Below are 22,928 nucleotides of genomic sequence, written 5' to 3' on the forward strand. Positions count from 1 at the left end.
TGAGAAATGATCCAACAGTAAAAAGTAAGGAAACAAGATTAGACGACTACTTGCTAAAATGAGACACACTTTAATGCCTACTTTTGGCTAGCATCTTTAAATGAAACCATCAAATTAGCCAAAAGCAGGGATTAAAGTGTGTCTTATTTTAGCAAGAGTCATCCAATCTTGTTTCCTTACTTTTTACTGCTCGATCATTTCTCATTTTAGCTCTAACATTTTGAGCTTGTTTCCTTACCTTTTGTAGCGTGTGTATCAACTCCTACTTTTTTTTGAAATTTTTAATTTTTTAAATAGCTAGTTTGTTTACTTTTTTGTCTAGCTAGCTAGCTATATTATACTCTTTTTGTTTTCACATAGTATAAATATCACTTGAAGCAGCTATCTTTACTTTCGTACGCAATAAGCGCCTCTAAAAGTAATTATCGTCTTGTCTTTTTATGCTATTACAGCAACTGTTTAAGGCTTCAGCTATATTTCTAATGGCCTAAAATTTTAATGTTGATGATTTACAGTAAAACATTGCTGGAGAGTCCACCATTATAAGAGTGGAACTCTCGCTTTTCGAAAGTCTGGATCCCGAAATGGATTCGCCCCTCAAAGACATTATTAGCTAGCTACCTCACAAAAAGCCAAACTGGTAATTAAGATTATATAAAAAATGACTGCCCTGTGTTAACAAATGCTAGAGACAACTCCTCGGGTACTACACCCATTCACCCTCATCTTATGCATCGAACGTTACACACACTTTGTTAAAATCACATGTTTGGGTTGTGGCACGCGCTGCAACTATTAAGTGCCGCAACTATTAATTATCCTTGGAGAAGAACGAAGAAGCGGATAAATAATGAAACCAAACAGCATGGTGCAGTGGACAGAATGTAATTGGAACAACAGATTCATGAATCCGCCTTGACTGTCTGAAATTTCTGGAGCTGTACACCTAGCACTACCAGGTCTTACAGCAGGCAGGCTGGCAGATGAAATGTAGGTGAATTTCAAAAATTTTAAAACTCACTACATTGAAACATTCAACTTTTTGTTTCGTTTACCCTAGGTACAGCATCATTATAACAGTACTAATGCATTCCAGGTGGTTTTTTCAAGTAAAACTTATTGCAAGGCCATTTTTAAGGTGCAAAAATCCATGAAACTATATGATTTCTTACCAACCCTACTATACAGTATGATATACTATCGTACTGTATGATATACCCAACATTATGCTGGTATAATTAGTACAGTCCTAATATTTGGAGCATAATGGTGGGCATCATTGGAGCAAAATTTGGAGCATTGCTCAAAAGCATAATAGACAATTTCAAAAACATGATAGACTCAGGCCTACTGCTAACTGACTAAAGAGAACAATATATTTACTAATGCTTTCAGACAAGGGTAGTTACCTCGATATGGCTACAGGCTTGATATTCACATTAGACATTGTTTCAGCCCAACAAGTGCTTTTTGTATGCTGGACTTTCTTTTGACCTCATTTGTGTCCCATTTCTTTCACTGAAAGAATTAATCATGATAGCAGAAAAACCCTACAGTTGTGCAAAGAGTTTGTATATTGCATGTAGGAATGAACTTACATTGTCTACCATGTTTAAACAGAAATACTGTACAACGTAATAGTTTGACGGGGAAAAACTTTAATGAACTCTATATCTCTTGAATATTAACGAGGAAAATATTGACAAATGTCCTGCACCAGAAGTATTCTAATTAACTAGTTATGTGAACCTTGACGAGGAAAATTTTGATGAATGGCAAGTATTTCGTCAAATTCATCAAAAATTTCCTGTCAAATTTTTACGCTGTACGGTAGTCCATTACTTTCTGTAGTGTGACTGGATTGATTACAGTGGCAATTCTCATACTGTCCTGCATTGTGTAATGGAGTGTCCTTAGTTTAAAACAAAGCAAAATGGCTACTTCACTTTTCATTACTTAATAGTTTGGGCACACATTCAGGCATACAATTAATTTTATGATTTATAATTACATCTGGTACAATTGTTACCATGGTACACATTGTGGTACACATTGTCTGGTACCGTCTTCTTTTGATGCGGTACACATGGGCTCACCGGTCATAGTTAAACATGTAAAAGAAAAAAAACTAGGAAATTTAACCTTTCTGTGATGTTCCTAATGGAATTTGATTTCAATGCTGAAATTTGATTGGCTGAAAATGTGGTCTCTAAATCCCATAAATCCATGATAGTGTCCTATAGAGACCACAATCTGAGGTGATACAAATTATGACAAATATGCAACTATGCTGGCAGTACAAATGGATAATAATTAACAGCCACGCTAGATTAGAGAGAGAGGTGTAATGTTTCTACTAATATGTAGTACATTAAACTTCTTGTTTATAAGCAGCTGTCAAGGTGCAATTTTGAGTTGTAGTCTTAATTAACTAGGCATGATAGTACAGGGCTCTAGAAACTTTAAGGTGTAATAGCACCCTAGCTTCACTCAAGTGCTACTAAATTCCGTAGAATCCTTTGTTTCAAAGTCTAATTTTTCTTGTAGGTACATTTTATCACATTTACAAACATTGGAAAAATATATGTATGTACATTGTACACATATACTGTATTTACCATGATCTACTCGGAATATCCACATTCCTGGAATGCCAACATTAGTTGTCTGAGTAATATTGATAATGCTAGGAGTTAATGATCCAGGAATAGTAATGAAATTTTCACCATCACCAGCATTAATTCCTGCAAGAGCTTCAGTTCCACCAAGTCCATCATCTCCACCAGAAAAATCACCAGTAGTCCATTGTATTCTCCCATCAGCATATAGGAATACTACGAATGACTCAACTCCACTAGTGGCTAGTATACACTGGAAAGTGTTGGTCTATAGTAAGATTATAAAGATGTATGCCTGTAAAATGAATGAACTACGGCATATGTCTCTAGGAAAACACTTATTTTCAAGTATCAAGAAACACCCGATAAAGTGCTCCAGCCCACCTATGGTTAATTTAAAAGTTACTGTATTTCACTGCTTGAAGTGTCTTAGTTTACTACAGTGGTATATCCCCAGTATATGGAACAGTTAATTGTTTGCTATTTTAGTAGTTTTTCAGTAAACCCGCATTCACTGATGTTTTACTGAGAGTTTAAAATGTAGTAAAATAATTATGTTCCATATACTTAAGTTTACTGACACTTTACTATCAGTATAACTACAGTAAGGCATCTTAACAAATTAGTAAACTAAGAACCTTCAAGCAGTGTTTGTACCAGACGTTTACATGCTTTACACCACAGTAGTTGCTTACCTTCTGCTGTCTGCTAGTTTAGATATTGCTTGTAGGGTTGACTGTATAGTTAAAATAGGGGGACAAAGAGTTGTTTTCAAAAGAAAAGTAGAATGTGTAGAGGTAAACTAGGTTAAACTGTGGGTCTTTCAGGTATCAAAAAGCTGGCTATAATAAAAAGAAATTACAGCACATCTCTTTATCCCACAACAACAAGCTGTACCGCCATCCCCAGATTGGCTAGACCTCCATCAGGGCCCCAGACAACTTGTGTGGTTTGCCATCGGGCTGCAATAGTGTATTCATGTAGCTTCGGAAAAGGCGGATATGGTTGGACATGGACACGGACGCGGACACTGACACGGATATTTTTAAAATACACTTTTACATTTACAAAACAGTTATTTTTCATACCTAACGCCAGCAGCATTCGCTTCCAGACCCAGGTGTCAATCTTGTCATAGCGCTTATCCACTTATAAGGGCATGTGCGAAGGATAGACTAGCACTCTAAAGACAACATAGTGTTCTATACATGTTCTAGAAATCTAATTCAAAGTCTTACCTCTGAGCACTACATACATATATGTGTACTGCCTATATGCACAGTAAACCCTGTTTGTAAGCAGTTCATGAATTAAACAAAAGCTCAGAAGCCTTTGTGTATTGTTTCAGTTACACTCTATTCAAACAGTATGGTAGGACTGCTTAATTAGAGATCATGCCTAAAGTGACACGTGCCACCTAAAACACCACCTTTAAAAGTCACCCTAGAGACATCTTATGTGACAGAGTCACCTTTACAGAATATGTTCAACTAAGATCAAATATAAATACAGCATTTAAAACAAGAAACAGATACATGCGGCTGGATATAAGAATTTTTATAAGGAAACTTGAATTTTGGTCTGCCTGCCACCACAGTCACAAGGCTGGAGGCCAAACGTAATAGTGCACGGCCATTGTTTTATGCCTCAATAACAGACTCACCAGTGGCATATGCCTTTTAGCGTGTGTGCTTTCTGCACCTTGTTTTTCCTTTTATCTTCAATCAGACTGGTTGTCTTCTTCATGCAACAAAACCTTGTTAATGTTCTGTATCAACACTTTAGTCACCACAAACAAAATTATTTAAATCACTTATGCTACTGAAAAATATATGTAATGTACACCTGGTAGGTACATGTAACTTCATGATAGGTTTGAGACCATGCTCATTAATGATCTTGGTTGACTGATAACAATTGAGCACAGAGATCACACGTCTTAGCAATCTATTTACTCAGTGGGTTACATTTCAACAGTAAAATCAGTATAGAACACCTGTGATCATATATTCAATGTAAAATCACTATTGAACATAAGCTACCCCATATGTGAATGGGTCTGGGAAAAGCGGTCTCCTGGCCCATGCCAGCTAGCAGATTTATTCACCATGAATGCAAAGCTACAGGGTAGGTGGAAAAGGGATCCGGATACAGTCGGATGCGGACACGGATGCAGACATTTTCAAAAAACGCTTTTACATTTCTATAAGAGTTATTTTCATACCTATCGTTGTTTTTGCAGCAGTCTTCGCTTCCAGACCTGGGCATCGATCTTGTCATAGTGTTTAACCATTTCTAATTGCAAGTGTGAAGGACTAGACCAGCACTCGGCAGAATGCCGAAGACCATAATTATAGTGATGTATACTGTACATGCTCTAAAGTCTAATACAGAGTTATATAATTGTAGAAATTAGCTTGTATGCCCCATGCAACTTAGCTTAGCAGGCCAAATTCACGATCTTATGCCTTTTAGTATGAACTGCTGTATAGTATAATACAACCATTCAAAATGCTAACACAACCCAAACCATGTACACCTGTAGCTGGAAAACAATTTTCCTAGTGATGAAAAAATTAAGAATACAACTGGCAAAGTTACTGTACTAATCTGTTCACTGCTGGATGAATTTTTGTGCAGTAATGACAACATTCACAGCAAAAACAGTGTCCCAATACTACATATTCTAACCCCGTCTTTATTCAGTATTGGAACAACTATTTTTAAAAACTCCCTGTAACAAGACAAAACAAACCTCAAATCTATAAATGACTCTAGTGTTATTCACTATTTGGGGCTGTGGTCTATTTTTGTTTGAACCTAGGTAGAATTTTTGGACTATTAGTTCCAACACCATAACATAGATGGAATAAATACAGTTAGTATTTGCGTATGAATTATGCTGTGATTAAAGCTATGCATCTGCAAGTGATGTTATAATCAAAGCAATCAAATCCATGACATTTCCAAGTGACAGAGAATATGAAAACATAGTTGCTGTACTAAGTTAGCCATTATTGAATGAGTTGTCATCTATAGCTTGCTACTTGGAATATAGAACGAAAGAAGAGAAACTACAGGTATCACTAATACAACTACTTTTTACTGCATAGCCATGATACTATAGACTAACAGTAGCATTCTTTACCTTGTATTAAATCTATAACAAAGGGAGATGGCTGAAAAACAAATTTTTAGTGTAGTAATTTGTACTGGTGAATCAAGTCACACAGAGATTCAGTTATACAGCAGATTTATAGGAGAACCCAGACATAGTAATCATGAACCAATCAAATTGTCTGACGATAGTTTAAAGGAACACAACTTCACTTATGGCTACAGTGTATAATAGCATTCTATGTTTAACCCACAACTATGTTTAACACAATAAAACGAGTTCATAATGGCACTTTAAAAATTATTTGAATATGGCGAAACTGCAATGCATTGCAAAAATAACATACCGTCTACTTAAAATCAATACCATTACACATATACTTACTTTATCAGTGTGCCGATAATAGTAACCAACACTATCCCATGTAGCTATGAACATATTTGTAATGGTTAAATTCTGTGACATAGGATAAGCTGCTCTTATTTCACTGGTTGCTCTAGCAAGGAGAATAGGATCAGTTGTCTGACGATAGTAAATATTTCCAGTTCCTCTGGTGTCAACATCAGCCCAGTATGGCGCAATGATCTTATAAGTTCCAGTCAGTGGTAATGAACGTGGAGTTGAAGTCGTATATCTTCCTCCAAGACTAATAACTCCATTAGCATTTACCTGCATGTACATACAATACACAGTTACAGTACTACACACATTTGTAAATATTAGGACTTAGTACGGACTTGACTATAGGGAGATCCAACATAAGTACAATGAATAATGCTAACCATCCCCAAATTTTGGAATACCAATTTTGCACCATCATGTAAGATGGGTTTGCTGTATTTGCCAATGGATGGTTAGTGTTATAGTCATTATATTGAACAGATGTTTGTATGTAAAGTAGGCACCAAATTTTAATATTATGGGTGGCTTTCTTTGAGCAAACCTGCCAAGTAATTCTCTTTCAAAATTATATATTGCAACTTTACGCTTTAGCAAGATGCTAAAAGTTTAGCTTACTATAACAAATGTAGTAACCCCCAAAAAGACAGAGTGAAAAACAGTTGTGAAATCAATGGTTGTAGTCAAGAAATGGCTACAATGATGTAAATGACAATCATTTTAACAATAATGGTGTAATCGTTATACTTAAGTTGTAAGTATTGAATGTTCTATTACAGTGACTGCTCTTTTAGAGTATCTCAGTCATTTATTTTACACATGCTTAGCTTTTGCACCATTTAAGTAGGATTACCCTGAAGTTTGGTGCACAACCCAAATACCACCTTTTAAAATCCTCCTAGAGACATTTTACATAATGAAAATCACCTTTACGGAATAGTATTAGTCCATATATAAAACAGCATTAAATATAACAAAACACTTACAGGTGGTGGGATATAGAATTTTTTTAAAAATTACCGCAACTTGAATTTTAGTCTCACTGCCTCAATGCCTGCCTCACTGACCACAGTCGCAAGGCTAGAGGCCAAACGAAGCAGTGCACGACCACCATTGGACACCACAATAACAAACTCACCAGTGGGATGTGCCTTTTGGAGCTCCGACGAGTGTAGGCACTCTGCACCTTAATTGTCTTATCTTTAATCTTCAATAAGGCTGCTTGTATTCTTCCTCATACAATGAAACCATATCGAGGCGTTAATTTTCCAAAGCATACCGTATGACAACAAATATTGGCGAAACTAATATTTGGCAATTTGCTATAAAATTGCAGTTGGCGAATTTTTAATTTGGTGAAATGCTCTCACTAAAAAAATTGGTGAATGGCATAATTTATTTATTTATTTATTTATTTATTGCTTTATGGTGTAAACACACCAAAGGTCTGTTGGTAACATGTACCAACAGCCGCGAAAGTACATTACATTACATTACTTATTTACCTACCTACTTACTTACTTATATACACACATACATACAGATTCTACAGGTTTGAGGTGGGTGGACGTGACTGGTGGCATCTTGAGCAAGGACAGAGATAGTGCAATGAGCAATTGTTGTTATCTTCAAAGTTAGTTATAAAATGATCCCAGAGAAAAGTTTTTAGTTTTGATTTTAGCAGAGGAAACGTTAGATCCAAGTTAAGGATAGGCAGGGCATTCCAGAGAGTTGGTAATCTATGGAAATAAGAATGTCTAGATACGTTATTTAAATGATGAGGGATGATCAATTTGTTGCTGGTGCCGGATCTAGTATTAGCTGAGCTGAAGTTGATATGATCATGAATATTGAACTGTTTAGATTGTACCTTGATTGATTTGATTGCAAATAATATATCTTGTAACTCGAACAGGTACATCAGAGGAAGGATCCTTAGTTTTACTAGACGGGTTTTGTAACTACTGGTGTAATCATTTAATAGATACTTAGTGGCACGGCGCTGGATTTACTCGAGAGTTAAAATGTCTTTCATCAGGTGTGGACGCCATAGTTGGGTGCAATAGAGCAGCTGAGATCGAACCATTGAAATATATAATGTGACCAATGTAGAAGTAGAATGGGTAGAAGCAATAGTACGACGTATTAGTCCCAATACCTTGTATGCACGAGCAGAGATTGATTTGTAGTGTTTGTCCCAACTTAGATTCTCAGATAATATGAGCCCTAAGTCCTTGTGTGAGTCATTATGTGGTATAGTAATATCCGAAATGGTGTAAGTGGTTTCAAACTTGCATTTAAATGATAAATGTACGAATTTTTTTAGATTAAAATTCAGATCTGTCTCTCTGGACCAAGTAAATAAAGTGATGATATCTTCTTGCAGAGCGATGTAGTCAGATGTAGTACAGATGTGCATGAAACACTTGGTATCATCGGCAAATTTTAGGAGTTGGCTTTGGTGTATATATGATGTCATGTCATTTATATAAATTAGAAATAGCACGGGGCCAAGTATGCTGCCCTGGGGCACACCTGAGAGAACTGGCAATAAATCGGAGTAACAGTTGTTAATGCAAACACGTTGATATCGATCAGTCAGATATTCCCTGAACCAAGCCCAGAGTGTACCAGTTATTCCAGCAGACCAAAGCTTGTTGAGCAAGATGGCATGAGATACGGTATCGAAGGCTTTACTGATATCGAAGTACACCACATCAGTTTGTGAGGGGCTGTTAATTATGTAGTCTAGGAAAATTAGCATTTGTTGTAAGGTTGAACAGTTTTTAGTGAAACCAAACTGAGAACAACTAATATATTTACTAATGTGAGTGATTATTTTGTTGTAGATTAGTCTTTCAAGAACTTTAGATGTGTTGGATAGGAGCGAGATGGGATGATAATTTCTTACAGAACAATGGTCACCAGCTTTGAAGATAGGTATTACTTTGTGAATTTTCCAGCTAGAAGGTAAGGTGGCATGACGTAGTGACATGGAAAACAGATGATGTAGTGGCTCACACAGAGGTCCAGCACAGCTGTGAAGTACTTTAGGAGCAATTCTGTCAATGCCGCAAGATTTCTCAACATCTAATGAAATGAGAGCTTCAAAAACATCAGTGACAGTAATAGTTATGGAGTTTAAGGATTCATGTGTGGCTGGGTAATTGTCATGGTTTGCTGGTGAAGATGAATTGTGAAAAACAGAGTGGAAGTATTAATTAAACAAATTGGCCTTGCTGGAGTCAGTGCTAGCAGATGAAGAGTCAAAGTTCATGATAGGAGGATTAGTATTAGACTTAGTGATAGATTTTAGATATTTAAATATTTTGTTGTTGTTAGTTGGGGCAAAATTGTTTATGAGGTGAAATTCATAGTTCTGTTTGGCTGCTTTTATTTTGTCTTGAAGAGAGTTCTCAAGGGAGACAATGATATGGGAAATGTGATATGTTGGGTGCCGCTTATTTCTACGTCGAAGAGTTCTGAGACGTTTGATGCAGTGCCTTATTTCTGAATTGAACCATATGGGGTGTCGGTCTGAATGAACTTTATTTACAGGAATGAACAGTTCCATGGCTGTAATTATCTGATATTCAACAATGTGCCATATATACTCAACGTCATCACTTGAATAGCATGATGTAAAGTCAGAGCAACATAGGTAGTCATGTAAACCTTGGTAGTCACCTTTGGAATAACCAAATGTAAAGTAAGTGGTTGGCTTAGAAAACATTGTAGTACTTGTAGACAGTGAAAAGGTAATGTTGAAGTGATCAGATGGTAGTAGTGGAGTTGAATGGACTTGTAAATTGGAAATATTGTCATCTAAATTAGTAAGAACCAGGTCTAGTATGTTGCCATGATTATGGGTAGGTATGTTGATGAACTGACTTAAACCAGTCTGGAAAACCAGATCACAAAACTGATTGGAAGGAAGAGAATGACTTGACAATGAGTCCCAGTCTATGTCTGGAAAGTTAAAATCACCAAGAATGATTAATTGATCAGACGCATTAGATAAATTTGAAAGAAAATCGAACAGGGTTTCATAATAAGTAGCAGTACTGTTGGGGGGTACGTAAACTGTGCAAACGGTGACAGGATTAGGTAGATTCAGTATGACACATACGGCTTCCAAGTTTACAGGTGAAGTTAATTTCTGGGAGGAGATTTTGTCGTTGACTGCAATGAGGACCCCACCACCACGAGATTGACGATCGTGACGAAACAGGGTATAATTGGAGGGTAGAATTTCATTATCAAATATGCTATCGGAAAGCCAAGTTTCTGTTAAGCCAATTATATCAAACCATTTAGAGTAAGCTACAGATTGGAATTTCTGGAGTTTATTTACTATACTTCCGGAATTGGTATAGAAAAAAGAGAGTCATTGAGAGGTAGGTGTGACAACTTCCATTGTAGAATTACTATTAAAAGTGTTTGATGCTTCAGATCTAGATTTAGGTACAAAGGTTGAATCAGCTAGTTCACCATGTATTTGGTTTTTAACGTAAATTTTAGTGCCACAAATTTTAATGTGTTTTTTATCGGTTCCTGAACTAATCAGGCTCCAACGTTCCTTTAATAGTAGTTGCTCTCTCAGCTTTTCTTCTTTGCTCATATCCGGTTTGACTTGTGTGCCTTCGGGGATTTTGGATCTATTGTAAAGGATAGTATTTACATCAAAAGCACGAGATAATTTCACAAGTAGAGGTCTTGGCTTTGTTCTAGTTGAATCGAACTTTCCCAGTCGGAATCAGTCTCTAATAGACTGTTCAGTGATGTCATTATTTGCTTCCTTCAAAATGTGGACACAACAATCGATATCTGACTTAGTGCGGGGATTCTCTTTGATACCATAAACCACGACATTGAATTTGCGATCTATGGGATTGTCAGGCACAGCTACATGTTTGTTGTTTGGTGAAGGAGTAGACTGTGATTTGCTGGTAGAAGATTCTGAAGTGATCAGTTGTGGCTCTGGAATGATATGTTGAGTGATACCAACAATTTCCTTGGGTTGGGGACTTTCAGCTTTCAAGTCTGTGACTTCTTTTTTGAGGCTATCTATGGCGGATGTAAGCTCATGTAGTTGCTGCTCTTGAATGGCTAGGCGACAGTGGGGACAGTAGAATGGATCATCTCCATCTTGGTAGACTTTATAAAGTGTTTGTGAGAGACCGGCACACTGCCTGTGAATCCAGGCGTTGCAAGTACTTTCACAGTATATGGCTTCTTGTCCTTCTGCATCTTTTGTGGCATCTATGATAGGGTCCAAACAGATTGGACAGATCGTTGCATCAGAATCGCCAGGTGAGTTTGGCGGTGGTCGCTTTCTCTTGGAACGTGGGGTTGTTGACATTTTGCCGCCTCAATCTAAATAAAGAACACCATGAAGAAAAAAAACGAACCTGAAATCACAGTGACTAGCCTTAGGTGGTACCGTTATTAATAACATGCCACGGTACAACAGCGTCTCAACGTAGTGGCGGAGAACACGAGAGGAAACAGTCCTGAGCAAAAACAGCATAAACGTTTCCCACAATCGAAACAGATATCTATAAGTATGATGACTCGCTTTGACGCCGTATTGTACTGTTCCAATTTCTTTCGTAGCCGCACCCACTTTCAGGATTATTTGCTGTATGTAGGCATACTCGCCCAATTATCAATGGCTGCACACGAATTCATGTCTGCAAGCTTACGTAGAGCTACGCCCACTAATCATGTATGAGTTCTGGTTCTAGTCTAGTCAGTAAGCCACACCCATTTGCATGCATGGAACCACGCTAATTTACCAGTTTCAGCAGTATTCACGAAGATTTGTAAAAAAAACCTACTTCAACAACTGCTTGGCCCAAGGTTTATTTGTATCTGTTTAATGTGTTCCTTTATGTGAAAAAATTATCAACGAGTTTAAAAATATATATATATTGGCGAAATTTAAATTTGGCGGATTAGTGACGAATTGCCAATTTGCCAAATTTAGTTCACCGTCAAATTTAATTGATATACGGTATTTCAGAAGTGCTTCAGTCCTGGAGTTACTATAAGAGATATACTAGCTAAATGCAATTGGGACCCCGTTTGCGATAGGTTCGCAACCATACCCATCAATTAAAGATCTAGGTGAACTATAGTCTGTTCGCATTCACCTAAGCCCCCATTTCTTGTTAATAATTCTCGTTGTAAGGGACAGTAGCTCAAACATTTAGTAGTACTGTGAAGCCCTTCAAATGCAGAAACTGTTTATCAAAAAGTTATTTGATATGGACAAGAACAAGTGAGTTATGAGGCTTTAAAAATATCCCATACATTTAGTATGGACGATTCAAGCGCACAAACATGTTTTGTTCCAGTACAAAACCAGTGGGAGTGAACACACGTTCATCTCTTTGATATTACTATATTTGATGGGGGCTCAGGTGAACGCGTACCGACTATAATAGTGATAGAGTATGGAGACCACACCTCTTAACAATCTATAGCTGTTTACTTAACAGTAAACAAGATGACCTCACCCCTTATTGGTAGGGTCCGCAATCCGAAAAATCAACTTTCACAAATCAATCCCCCTACCATTGCGGGATGTTCATTGTAGTATCCCATTGCTAGATCCACCATGAAACCGGAGGCACGATTGTTGTCTTCACAGAACTATCGATTTTAGTATTTCATGGGATGCAAAAATTATTTTTTAAATTTCGTGCTCCACACAAACAACAGGATAGAACCTGCTGCTTAGCTAGGTATTATCTAGAGTTAATGTAGTTAAAAAGTACGCACAGTAATACGCAAATGATTCACTGGGTTACCGGCACAGGGTTGCTTTCTCTCAAAAAGCAGAAAACAAAATACGAATTTTCAAATTCAAACTGCCCTACCAGCCAAGACAAGAAAAGCCAACTCTTCCTCATAGTGATGTGATAAGGTTGGATGCATAGTCTGTCTATGCTGTTAGTCTGGAAAGGATCTGAGACTTCTCACCATCTGGGTGAAGAACGTCAAAATTTTCGTGCATCATTTCAAGGGATTCTCTCAATGGTACCAAAGTGCTTTCCAGTACTTCTGATGCCACACTGGTCACTTAATTTTGATTAGAATGATGATAAAAGATGGTTCAAAACGTTTGGTAGTAGTAGTAGTTGGTATTTCTGTGATTTCATATGATGCAGTATACCAGCAGCTCACCAGGAGCTCCACCCAGCTCGAATCAAAAATGAAAGATTTTGTGCATTTTTCGGTTTGTTTTGGGATGTTTTGCAGCATAATGGTGATGTAGGGTGATCTAGTGAAGATTTGAAGCTGCTGTGGAGCGTGAGAGGTGAAGTCAATTTTGGACGATTTTGCTGCCTCCCTTGATGCATAGCTTAGAGCGAGACGTGGAAGCTGTGGATGAAACAATAATTGACAACCGCTATTATCAGACGTTCAGGGACATCTTTTGCCATAGTTTTAGTCTATAATTGATGATTGTTGAGGCTGCAGAAGCGCTGGAAATGGCCAGAAAGCGCGACACGATTCTTTGATGCTGCAGAAAATTTTGACGCTCGTCATCCAGATGGTGAGAAGTCTCAGATCTTTTCCAAACTAACAGCATAGACGGACTATGCACCCAACCGTATCGAAGCACTATGAGGAATAGTTGGCTTCTCTTGCCCTGGGTGGTAGGGCAGTTTGAATTCGAAACTTCGTATTTCTTTGTCTGTTTTTTTCAAAGAAAGCAACCCTGTGCCGGGCACCCAGCAAATCATTTACTTATTTCTGTGCGTAGTTTTCAACTACAACAACTCTGGATACAATGTGGCTAAGTAGCAAGTTTCATCCGGTCCTTTGTGTGGAGCACGAAATTTTAAAAATAAATCTTGCATCTTGTGAGATACTGAAAATGATATTTCTGTGAAGACAACAATCGTGCCTCCGGTTTCATGGTGGATCAAGCAATGGGATACTACAATGAACATCCCACAATGGTAGGGGGATTGATTTGTAGAAGTTGATTTTTCGGATTGCGGACCCTATTATTGGTCTAGCTAGCTGCACACCTCTTGGCTGACTCGAGATATACTCTAATACAACAGGCATTTTAATACAACAGTCATGCATGTATGATATTCTAATAGAACAGTCACAAGTTGCATTGTAACTAGCTGTGTTACAACAAAAAAACAAAAAAAAAACTAAATGAACTAGTATTTTAAATATATATTATTGTTGATTTAAAAATGAAGTAGGGATTTTTGCAATAAAAAATAGTGAAACAAGAGATGAATGATGGCGTTACAGCATAGCCCAGTGGAAAAGTCCTTACTTTGGCACATTTTGCTCAATGCCAAAGTAGGGACTTTCATAATGAGCTATCCTGTAATACGATTATTTATCTCTTGTTTCACTACTTTTATTGCAAAGATCCCTACTTCATTTTTAAATCAACAATTTTTTTTAAATACCAGTAACTCTGTAGCTGTCACTCTGATCCACTTTCAACCACAAGTTATGTTGGATAAACTATCCACACATTGATTTTCAGCTCACTGCCATAAGTGGTTTGTCTTGTTTTTACAAATCTGAATTGCACTACCAATTCTTGGTTTCCGTATTATAAACACTGTGGATGTTACTTCAATTGATTTCAAACAACAAAAGGTTTAAGCTGCAGTGGTTAACCTATTCTCATATTGATTTTCAATTCAGTCATATACAGTAAGTGGCTTGATCTGTAGCAATGACAACAAATTTAATTGATTCTATACATCAATAAGTGCTAATACTGCAACTCTGTAACTGTTAATATGGTATTCAAATGACATCCAATTGGTCCTTGGACTAGCCTATCAACCTTCTTAGTGTATTGATTTGCTGAGTGTGCAAAAAGAAGGAGAAAATGAAGGGAAAATAAGTCAAAATTTGAGGGGCTCATATATTAGGAATGCTTGACACACTATTATTACATGTATGTATGTAAATTTACAGGCCATTTCCACAACAAAATTGTTTCATTTTGTAAAGATACCACAGAGTTACACTTGTGAGAAAATTGAATTATTGCTCTTCCTCTTAATACACACTGGTAAGGAAAGTACAGGATATATAATTACAATAAATGCGTGTGACTCAACGTACGTATACTTGACGGGTGGCTGCACCATAGAAAACAAAGTCTTCAGATAACAAAACAGATGAATACCCTGAAGAAGTTTTTAGTAAAGTGATGTCATTGCTTTCAGGTCCAAATTGATATAGCTACATGGAAAAGAAAGGACACATTCACACGTACGTAATAAACTTTCTTAAAGCTTTCTTAAACAAGATAACGCAAATCATCTATACTTGTACAAACCAACACACTTTTTGACTCTTTTCACAGAATTGTCCAAAAAACATTTCACTGCAGGTACAAAAGTATGTTGCCTGGTTGTTGGTGTTGACTACACTACAGTTGCCACCGTTAATGCATGGAGAAGGTTGGCAAGGCACTGTAAATACACAACACAATAAGTATAGGTTTTTAAAAATTGTTTAACATACCTGTAGGCACTGCAAGTTCAAAGACACCCTGACCATAGAGATTAACAGCAGCTACAAACACAACAACACTGTTAAAGTAGGCTAGTAATGTTGTGTTTTGATTAGCTGGAACATGATGATAAAATTTCCCACTAGAGTTGACTCTCTGTACAATGTACTGGTAAATGATTCCATTAGGAACAACTGGAGGTGTCCATGTGACATTGATGATTCCATCAACTAGTGTTAGTACTGCATCTTGAACTGGTGAAGGAGCTAGAGAATAGTGTACACAATAAGACATTATACATAACAGATTTCAGCATACGTTGTGATGGTAGGTCTGTAACTAGATCAAGTTTCATTCCAGCAGGAAGTGCATATGTATCAGTCCCACTAGATCCATATATGATAGCTCCAAATTTAACAACACCTTCTAAAAAGGTTAGTGTATGTCTACCAGAAGGTAGTTGTAATACTCCATAATAATATGCACTTTCATTTAGAATAAATACCTCCCAGCTGACAGTTGCAGGATTATCATCAAGTAATATGGGAATAATATTAGGATTAGATCCCACAACAGTTAACACAACATAACTATTGTTGGTATTCATTACATAGTAATCTTCAAACTGGTCTATTGCTGGTATGATAGTCATGAAGGTGTCTAATGGTGACTGACTGCTATCTTTGAATTGTATGATCAGAATATTCTCATCAGAGTTAACTATGCAGTGATGATGAGTAATGGATAAAACAAGGTGTTGTCTAAAGCCAAGATGGTAGTTGTTACTCTCATAGTTGATTCCATCACTAGTACAGTTAATTGACACACTAGCACCAATATCAGATGATATCAACTTGAACATGTTTCCTATCAACCCAATGACAGTGGTGTGTAATATGAAACTGTTCCCCCATGAATTGAATGGAGGTATTTGCTCAGTGAGAACTGAACAATTGTCAGTACTACCTGTAGCACAATAGTGACCAGAATAAAATGATATTGCTTTATTAGCAGTTACCCTAGAACCAGTAAGATCTTCACTACTGGTAATCATCACTGACTCTCCAACATCTAGTGTTGTAATGTACTCCTCTCCCTTTTGGACTGCATATTTATTAACTTCAATACCAATATTTGGAGCTATTCTAACTTCTGTACTATTGGTTAAGGCAATTATTTGGATAATAGTCTGATCATTTGAATGTAGCTGCTGTAAATGATCACCCACAAAATCAACAGATGCTGCATAGTACACAAAAGAATGGCTTGCAAATGGATTCATCATCAGTATAAGACTGTAGTCACTTGGCATTCTCCCAGTAAGAGACAACACTGCAGTGGCCACTACCCGGCCTATAGATGCTAAATAGATTCTATCACCACTATGGGCTCTTGTGACACTGCTTCCAACTAAACTAGGACCAAAGCAACTTGTACATCCATACAGATGGCAAACTGGAGTAGTGAAATTGTACAACGAGGTGATTTGTAGCAGTACATTAATTCTGCTGTCAAATTTGATTCCTCCAAATGCTACAAGATCTCGGTTTTTCGCTAAATCCAACGAGTAGCTTTAAATTTTACAGGAGTGTGCACCATAAATAATTACTTACCAGCTAAGAAATTTCCGTGCTTGTAATGATAATCTGCACAAAATAAATATCAGATTGTACTAGTAATACACTAATTAATTAGCAACATCATAAAAGATGTATGCTACTGTATTACAGTCAAATATGTATATGTACACATTGTTGATGATAGTTTGAAATAAAGGAAGTTATTTTGATTTATACATGACATACAATACCGTCATCACAAATTATTTTATCAGTAAAAATTATCAACTGTTGCCCAGTTTATGTTGTTCATTCATAGTTACATAATACAGTAGAAAAACACAATCTTCTTTGCTCTGTTGTTAGCTAAATTATTTGAGACTTCTATGGGACTCTGGCCTATTTATGTATACAGCAGATGTTACAATCTGATTTAAGTCAACTTAAAAACTGCAAAATCCTGTTTGGGCGTATTTTGCTATTGCAAGCCAATACTTTGGTTCCTTAATTATCACCTACAGCATAATAATAGCTAGTGTACTTAAATTTCATACTTTTTACATCAGCCTTCTAGATCAACCACTGTAAAAGTATAACAAATGTCCAAATTCCACCCATCATACGTAAATAGTTTTTGTTAGGTAAAACATATCAGGTGAGCTCCAGTAGAGATCAGGGGTGGATCTAGGGAGGTTTCTGAGGTTTCTAGAGACTGGTCAAGTATAATTCAGGTAATTAAAATTGATTTGCAAAGGTATCAAAAGTTCAGATTGAAATACTCTAATAGAGCAGTCAACTATCCTGATAGAACTTATGTAGTTTACCAGTAGTAACACAGTTAAAAAATAATAGTCTAAAATCCAGAGTGTTTAAGATCTGAAATTTTTCCCGGGGAGCACGCCCCCCAGACCCCTCAGGATGGCATTCACATGCTGGTTGTATGCTTCAAACTTCACATAGCTCAACATCTTCAGTAATTCTTTAGCCTACTCCTGATGCTACGCCAGCAGAAGCATGCACAAGCAGCCTATATTAATCAATCAATCAATCCGGCAACTCCTAACATAGTATGTGCTCAACAAACACACTACAGTATGTGCATAAATATACAACACAGACTATACAGTATTGAATGTTGTATGCTTCTAACAGTCAGTTTTGAGCAAACACTCACCATCTCCAAGGGAAGCTCCAGAAATTTTAGTTACAGGTTTCCAATTTTTCTGTTGCATGCACACTTAAATATAGGTGGATCCTGGGGCATGCTCCCTAGAAAGATTATGTTATGGGTGACAATTTATGTTGTGAGTGAATGTGAAAATTTTCACCAAAAATCTTTAAAGCTGACATTGTAAATGTATCACTCATTTTCTATAGAAGGTACGAATAGGACATCAGATGCTCATTGCTTACTGTGATTGCATTTGACTGTTAATTTTGTTACAGTACAAACTGGATCTCACTGGGACACTGTATAAATCCCATAGAAGTCTCAAATCATTATTGAATCAAATCATTCATTTATCAAACTTTTTCCAAGCACAGTAGCAAACCGTATGAGTGTCTGAGGCCCTTGATGTAATTAACCTGGACAAATTGATTTATGGATCTGTAGTACAGTAAATTGGATAAAGAAATGTACTCATGTTTTTAAGAACTGTTAAATTTTTTGCTATAGTTTTTTTTGACTGATGAAAATAAGGTGTTTACCAATTTCATTAGATGGTGACAGATCAGGTAACTCAGTCATGATCACTGGAGATCGTGATACTATATCTTCAGTTGGAGGACATGATACTACCCAGTTATCAGCAGTAGCCAAAGCTACACCATCTTCACAGCCATGAGGACTATCTATTTAAAATAGGGCAATATGTAAAATGAAAAAGTTACTAACAAGTATTATTAGCATACCTTCTAGATATACCACATACTGATTGGTATCATTGATTGTAAATGATTCTTGTGCGACACAGAGTGGTAATGCTGATCCATTGGTATATGTACCACAAGAAGAAGAGGACAGGGATCTTAGTCCATCCACACAAATAGAATTACTACTATAACTTTCTACATCATTTTCCAGCTGAAACATTTGATAATTTAACTTACAGCACAAAGTAGAAACTTACTGTTACATCCAGTTCAGTACGACAAAAATGTTCTGGTTCATCAGCAAGTAAAACAGGACAGTCATCAAAACCAGCCCAACGAGTAGAGCAAGTACCCTGAGCAATAAGTGGGCATGATACATTATCAATGATATCCACAATGACAGTACCTTAGACAAGTGGTCATAAGTACACATCACTTCATCTGAACTAGCATCACACAAGTAAGGATACACACTCTCATTAACACAACGTTCAGTTAGGAAAGCACAACCTAAATCTAATAGAGTTACAGTAATAACAATTAATACAATATGACATAATAAACTGCCTGCAGAATAAATAACAGCCTTGCACATTATGCGATTATGCAGCTACAATTTATTCACTATACATACATACATATATCACTGACCAGTCTGTTCACTAATGTATACATCTTTATAGATGTCATGCCCTTGTCACCCCCTCAGCACTGTCACATGTCACATGTGAAGTAGTAGAGAGCTGGATACCAGTGATGGCTGAACAGTTAACTTGAAGCAATTACACATAATAATTATGAAGAAAATTAGACCCATTAGCTACAAAAGATCAAGGTGATCATAGAGCAGTTAAATTCTAATAGAACAGCCATGCAGTGATGGATATCAGCTTGGTAACTACTTGAAACAACACTCCACGTACAGCAGCAGCCAGCTAAAGCCTGGAAGGCTATTTGAAATACGATATGCTGTAGTATGTTCTACGTAATTCAGCAACACTGACAACACTGGTGACATAATTCTGAGGTTTTTCGGTAGCATAATAGGTAACTGTTTGCCAAAGCATGACTCTCAATTGTGACCCAGTGTGGGAAATCGTATATTTAAAAGTATCAAGAAATGCCGGTTTTAAGTGTTTAGTGTGTTGTAGCTCACTAATAGTTGAAGCTATGTGTACCAAATTATCGCACATTTTACACCAATTCCTTACCTTCCAGAGCATCCACTGTGCAAGTAGCCAACAGCTAAGTTTCCTGCCATTTTAGATAGTTTTTAAACCAAGGTTGACTGTATCAGGCAACCTGCAAAAGCAGAGGAGGGTGGTGAGGGCCTGGAAGGAGGGCAAACGGCTGTGAAAAATTGAAAAGGAAGGCATAAGCATGAATTAGGTAAAGTTATGGGCCATTCAGGTATCAAAACTGGCTTAAATGAAAGGAAATTCACAGCACTGGTCTTTATTTCAAAGAATCCAGCAAAAGCAGACTACACAAGTCTAGGTGATTTTGGTTGTGAAGTTAGATAATTTATTCATGTAGCTTTGTGTTATTGGCGAAAAATCTACCTGCTGACATGGGCAATAAGACCGGTTTTTCCCAGATCCAGTCACTCTTACAGTACAAACAGTATAACACTCAATCACATAAGTACAGTGGAACCTGTATATAATGGTCAGGCCTTTATATGCATCTGCACGGGTATAAAAAACTGCACATGGCAGTCAGCAGGATTGTTTTAGTGGCTATACCATTAAGGGTAATTATCATTAAGAGGTTTACACTAAATGTAATCTAATCCAAAACAGCCTAGCTGTAAAAAAAGAGTGCACCCCCCAAAAAGGCTATGGTGAAAAAAAGATGTGAAATCCAAGGTGGTGGCCAAAAAATGGCCGTGATGGTTGGTTAATGGTAAAAATTTTAATAACAACAATTCAGGTGAATTTTGGTGCCGCTTGGTCTTGGCACAAAATTCACCTGAATTGTCGTTATTAAAATTTTTACCATTAACCTACCATTACAGCTATTTCTTGGCCGCCACCTTGGATTTCACATCTTTTTTCACCATAGCCTTTTTGGGGGCCGCACTCTTTTTTTACAGCTAGGCTGTTTTGGATTAGATTTCACTTCTTTTTGTATTTGTATACCCCAAATAGGCCGGCTTTGAGGTTTTTTAACCTATCTTTTTTTCTTTACCACAGGAAGAAGAAAAAGATGAAACAAACGTTGAATACTTCAAATATTTCTGATTTTATCAGTAAATGTACATTTTATATATGTAATACATATGTGACCGTCTCACTTGTTCGCACAAGCATGCGTATTGAGAAAAATGAAATTTAAAAATAATTCGTAAAATTACGCATGCTACAAAGAAAAATACGCAAGTTTTCCTCGGGCCAGTATTTGAAGAAGGAAGATTCAAGTCGATTAAACCTATATACCATCTTATTTGCCTGCTCATGGTGAGTTCGAAAATCTTTATTTCGTTTCTGTAGCTTCAACGGTATGCGTGACACGTGCGTTTGTTTACGATGCGGTAAACGTAAACAAGATTGTCATCGTTTCGTCTACTAAACCGCTTTCATATCCATATGCGCAAGTGTCTACAGGGCGAACACTATACCTTGGCTGATGTGCTGATCCATGGTGAACATTGTGAACCAAATTGCAACGTTGTAGACTAATCCAAACGGAAGTTATGACTGCGAATGTAAGCGCCTGTAGTTTATTTTCAGTATAGTCGCTGTACAAATCGATTATCTTGCTCTTCCTACTGTCTAGTGCTATAATTTCAAAACTACACACCACAGAAGACTGAAATCTTGGTTATCCATTCCTTGGACACTGCTAATAATGCTAAGTGAATAAAAATTTTTTTTTTAATTGTGCGAACAAGTCGGGATTTTGCTGAGACGGTCACATATATTTATTACAGAACTCTCCATGGTGATTTCTTTGTAACTGAACACTCTACAAGGTAACTTCTTCTAGCTGATCTCTCTACAGGGTGAATTGTTTGTAGCTGAACGATCTACAAGGTAACTTCTTCCAGCTGATCTCTGTACAGGCTGATTTGTTTGTAGCTGAACTCTCTACAAGGAAACCTCTTCTAACTGAGCTCTGTACAGGGTGAATTATTTGTAGCTGAACTATCTACAAGGTAACTTCTTCTAGTTGAATCTCTGTACAGGCTGATTTGTTTGTAGCTGAACTCTCTACAAGGAAATCTCTTCTAACTGAGCTCTGTGCAGGGTGAATTATTTGTAGCTGAACTATCTACAAGGTAACTTCTTCTAGCTGATCTCTCTACAGGGTGATTTGTTTGTAGTTGAATTCTTTATAGGTGATTTGTTTGCAGCTGAGCTCTTTACAGAATGGTTTCTTTGTAGCTGAACTCTCTACAAGGTAACTTCTTCTAGCTGATGTATCTACAGGGTCACTAGTTTGTAGCTGAATTCTCTACATGGTGGTTTCTTTGTAACTGAACTATTTACAAGGTGACTTCTTCTAGCTGATCTTTCTACAGGGTGATTTGTTTGTAACTGAACTCTCTACAAGAAAATTTCTTCTAACTGATCTCTGAACAGCATGAATTGTTTGTAGCTGAACTCTCTACAAGGTAACTTCTTCCAGCTGATGTCTCTACAAGGTCACTAGTTTGTAGCTGAACTCTGTACAAGGTAACTTCTTCTAGCTGATCTCTCTACAGGACGATTTGTTTGTAGCTGAACTCTCTACATGATGGTTTCTTTGTAGCTGAACTCTCTACAAGGTGATTTCTTCTATAGCTGATCTTTCTACAGGGTGATTTGTTTGTAGCTGAACTCTCTACATGATGGTTTCTT

General features: G+C 37.0%; 1 protein-coding gene across 3 annotated transcripts in view; it reads right to left on the reverse strand.

Moving 5' to 3' along the window:
• Positions 1 to 22,928, reverse strand: part of LOC136265857 (uncharacterized) — a 425,715-nt gene that overhangs the window by 388,980 nt on the left and 13,807 nt on the right. For all 3 annotated transcript variants that reach the window (XM_066060794.1, XM_066060798.1, XM_066060806.1), the window contains exons 9-19: positions 19,493 to 19,602; positions 19,344 to 19,439; positions 19,126 to 19,297; positions 18,922 to 19,065; positions 17,266 to 17,298; positions 15,971 to 17,206; positions 15,664 to 15,918; positions 15,484 to 15,611; positions 15,259 to 15,378; positions 6,121 to 6,405; positions 2,619 to 2,886 (exon numbers count right to left, since the gene is read on the reverse strand). In XM_066060794.1, the coding sequence (XP_065916866.1) occupies positions 2,619 to 2,886; positions 6,121 to 6,405; positions 15,259 to 15,378; positions 15,484 to 15,611; positions 15,664 to 15,918; positions 15,971 to 17,206; positions 17,266 to 17,298; positions 18,922 to 19,065; positions 19,126 to 19,297; positions 19,344 to 19,439; positions 19,493 to 19,602 (2,847 nt within the window). The remainder of the gene's footprint in view (positions 1 to 2,618; positions 2,887 to 6,120; positions 6,406 to 15,258; positions 15,379 to 15,483; positions 15,612 to 15,663; positions 15,919 to 15,970; positions 17,207 to 17,265; positions 17,299 to 18,921; positions 19,066 to 19,125; positions 19,298 to 19,343; positions 19,440 to 19,492; positions 19,603 to 22,928) is intronic.

Source organism: Dysidea avara, chromosome 1 (genome assembly GCF_963678975.1).
Source record: "Dysidea avara chromosome 1, odDysAvar1.4, whole genome shotgun sequence".
Lineage (NCBI taxonomy): Eukaryota > Metazoa > Porifera > Demospongiae > Dictyoceratida > Dysideidae > Dysidea > Dysidea avara.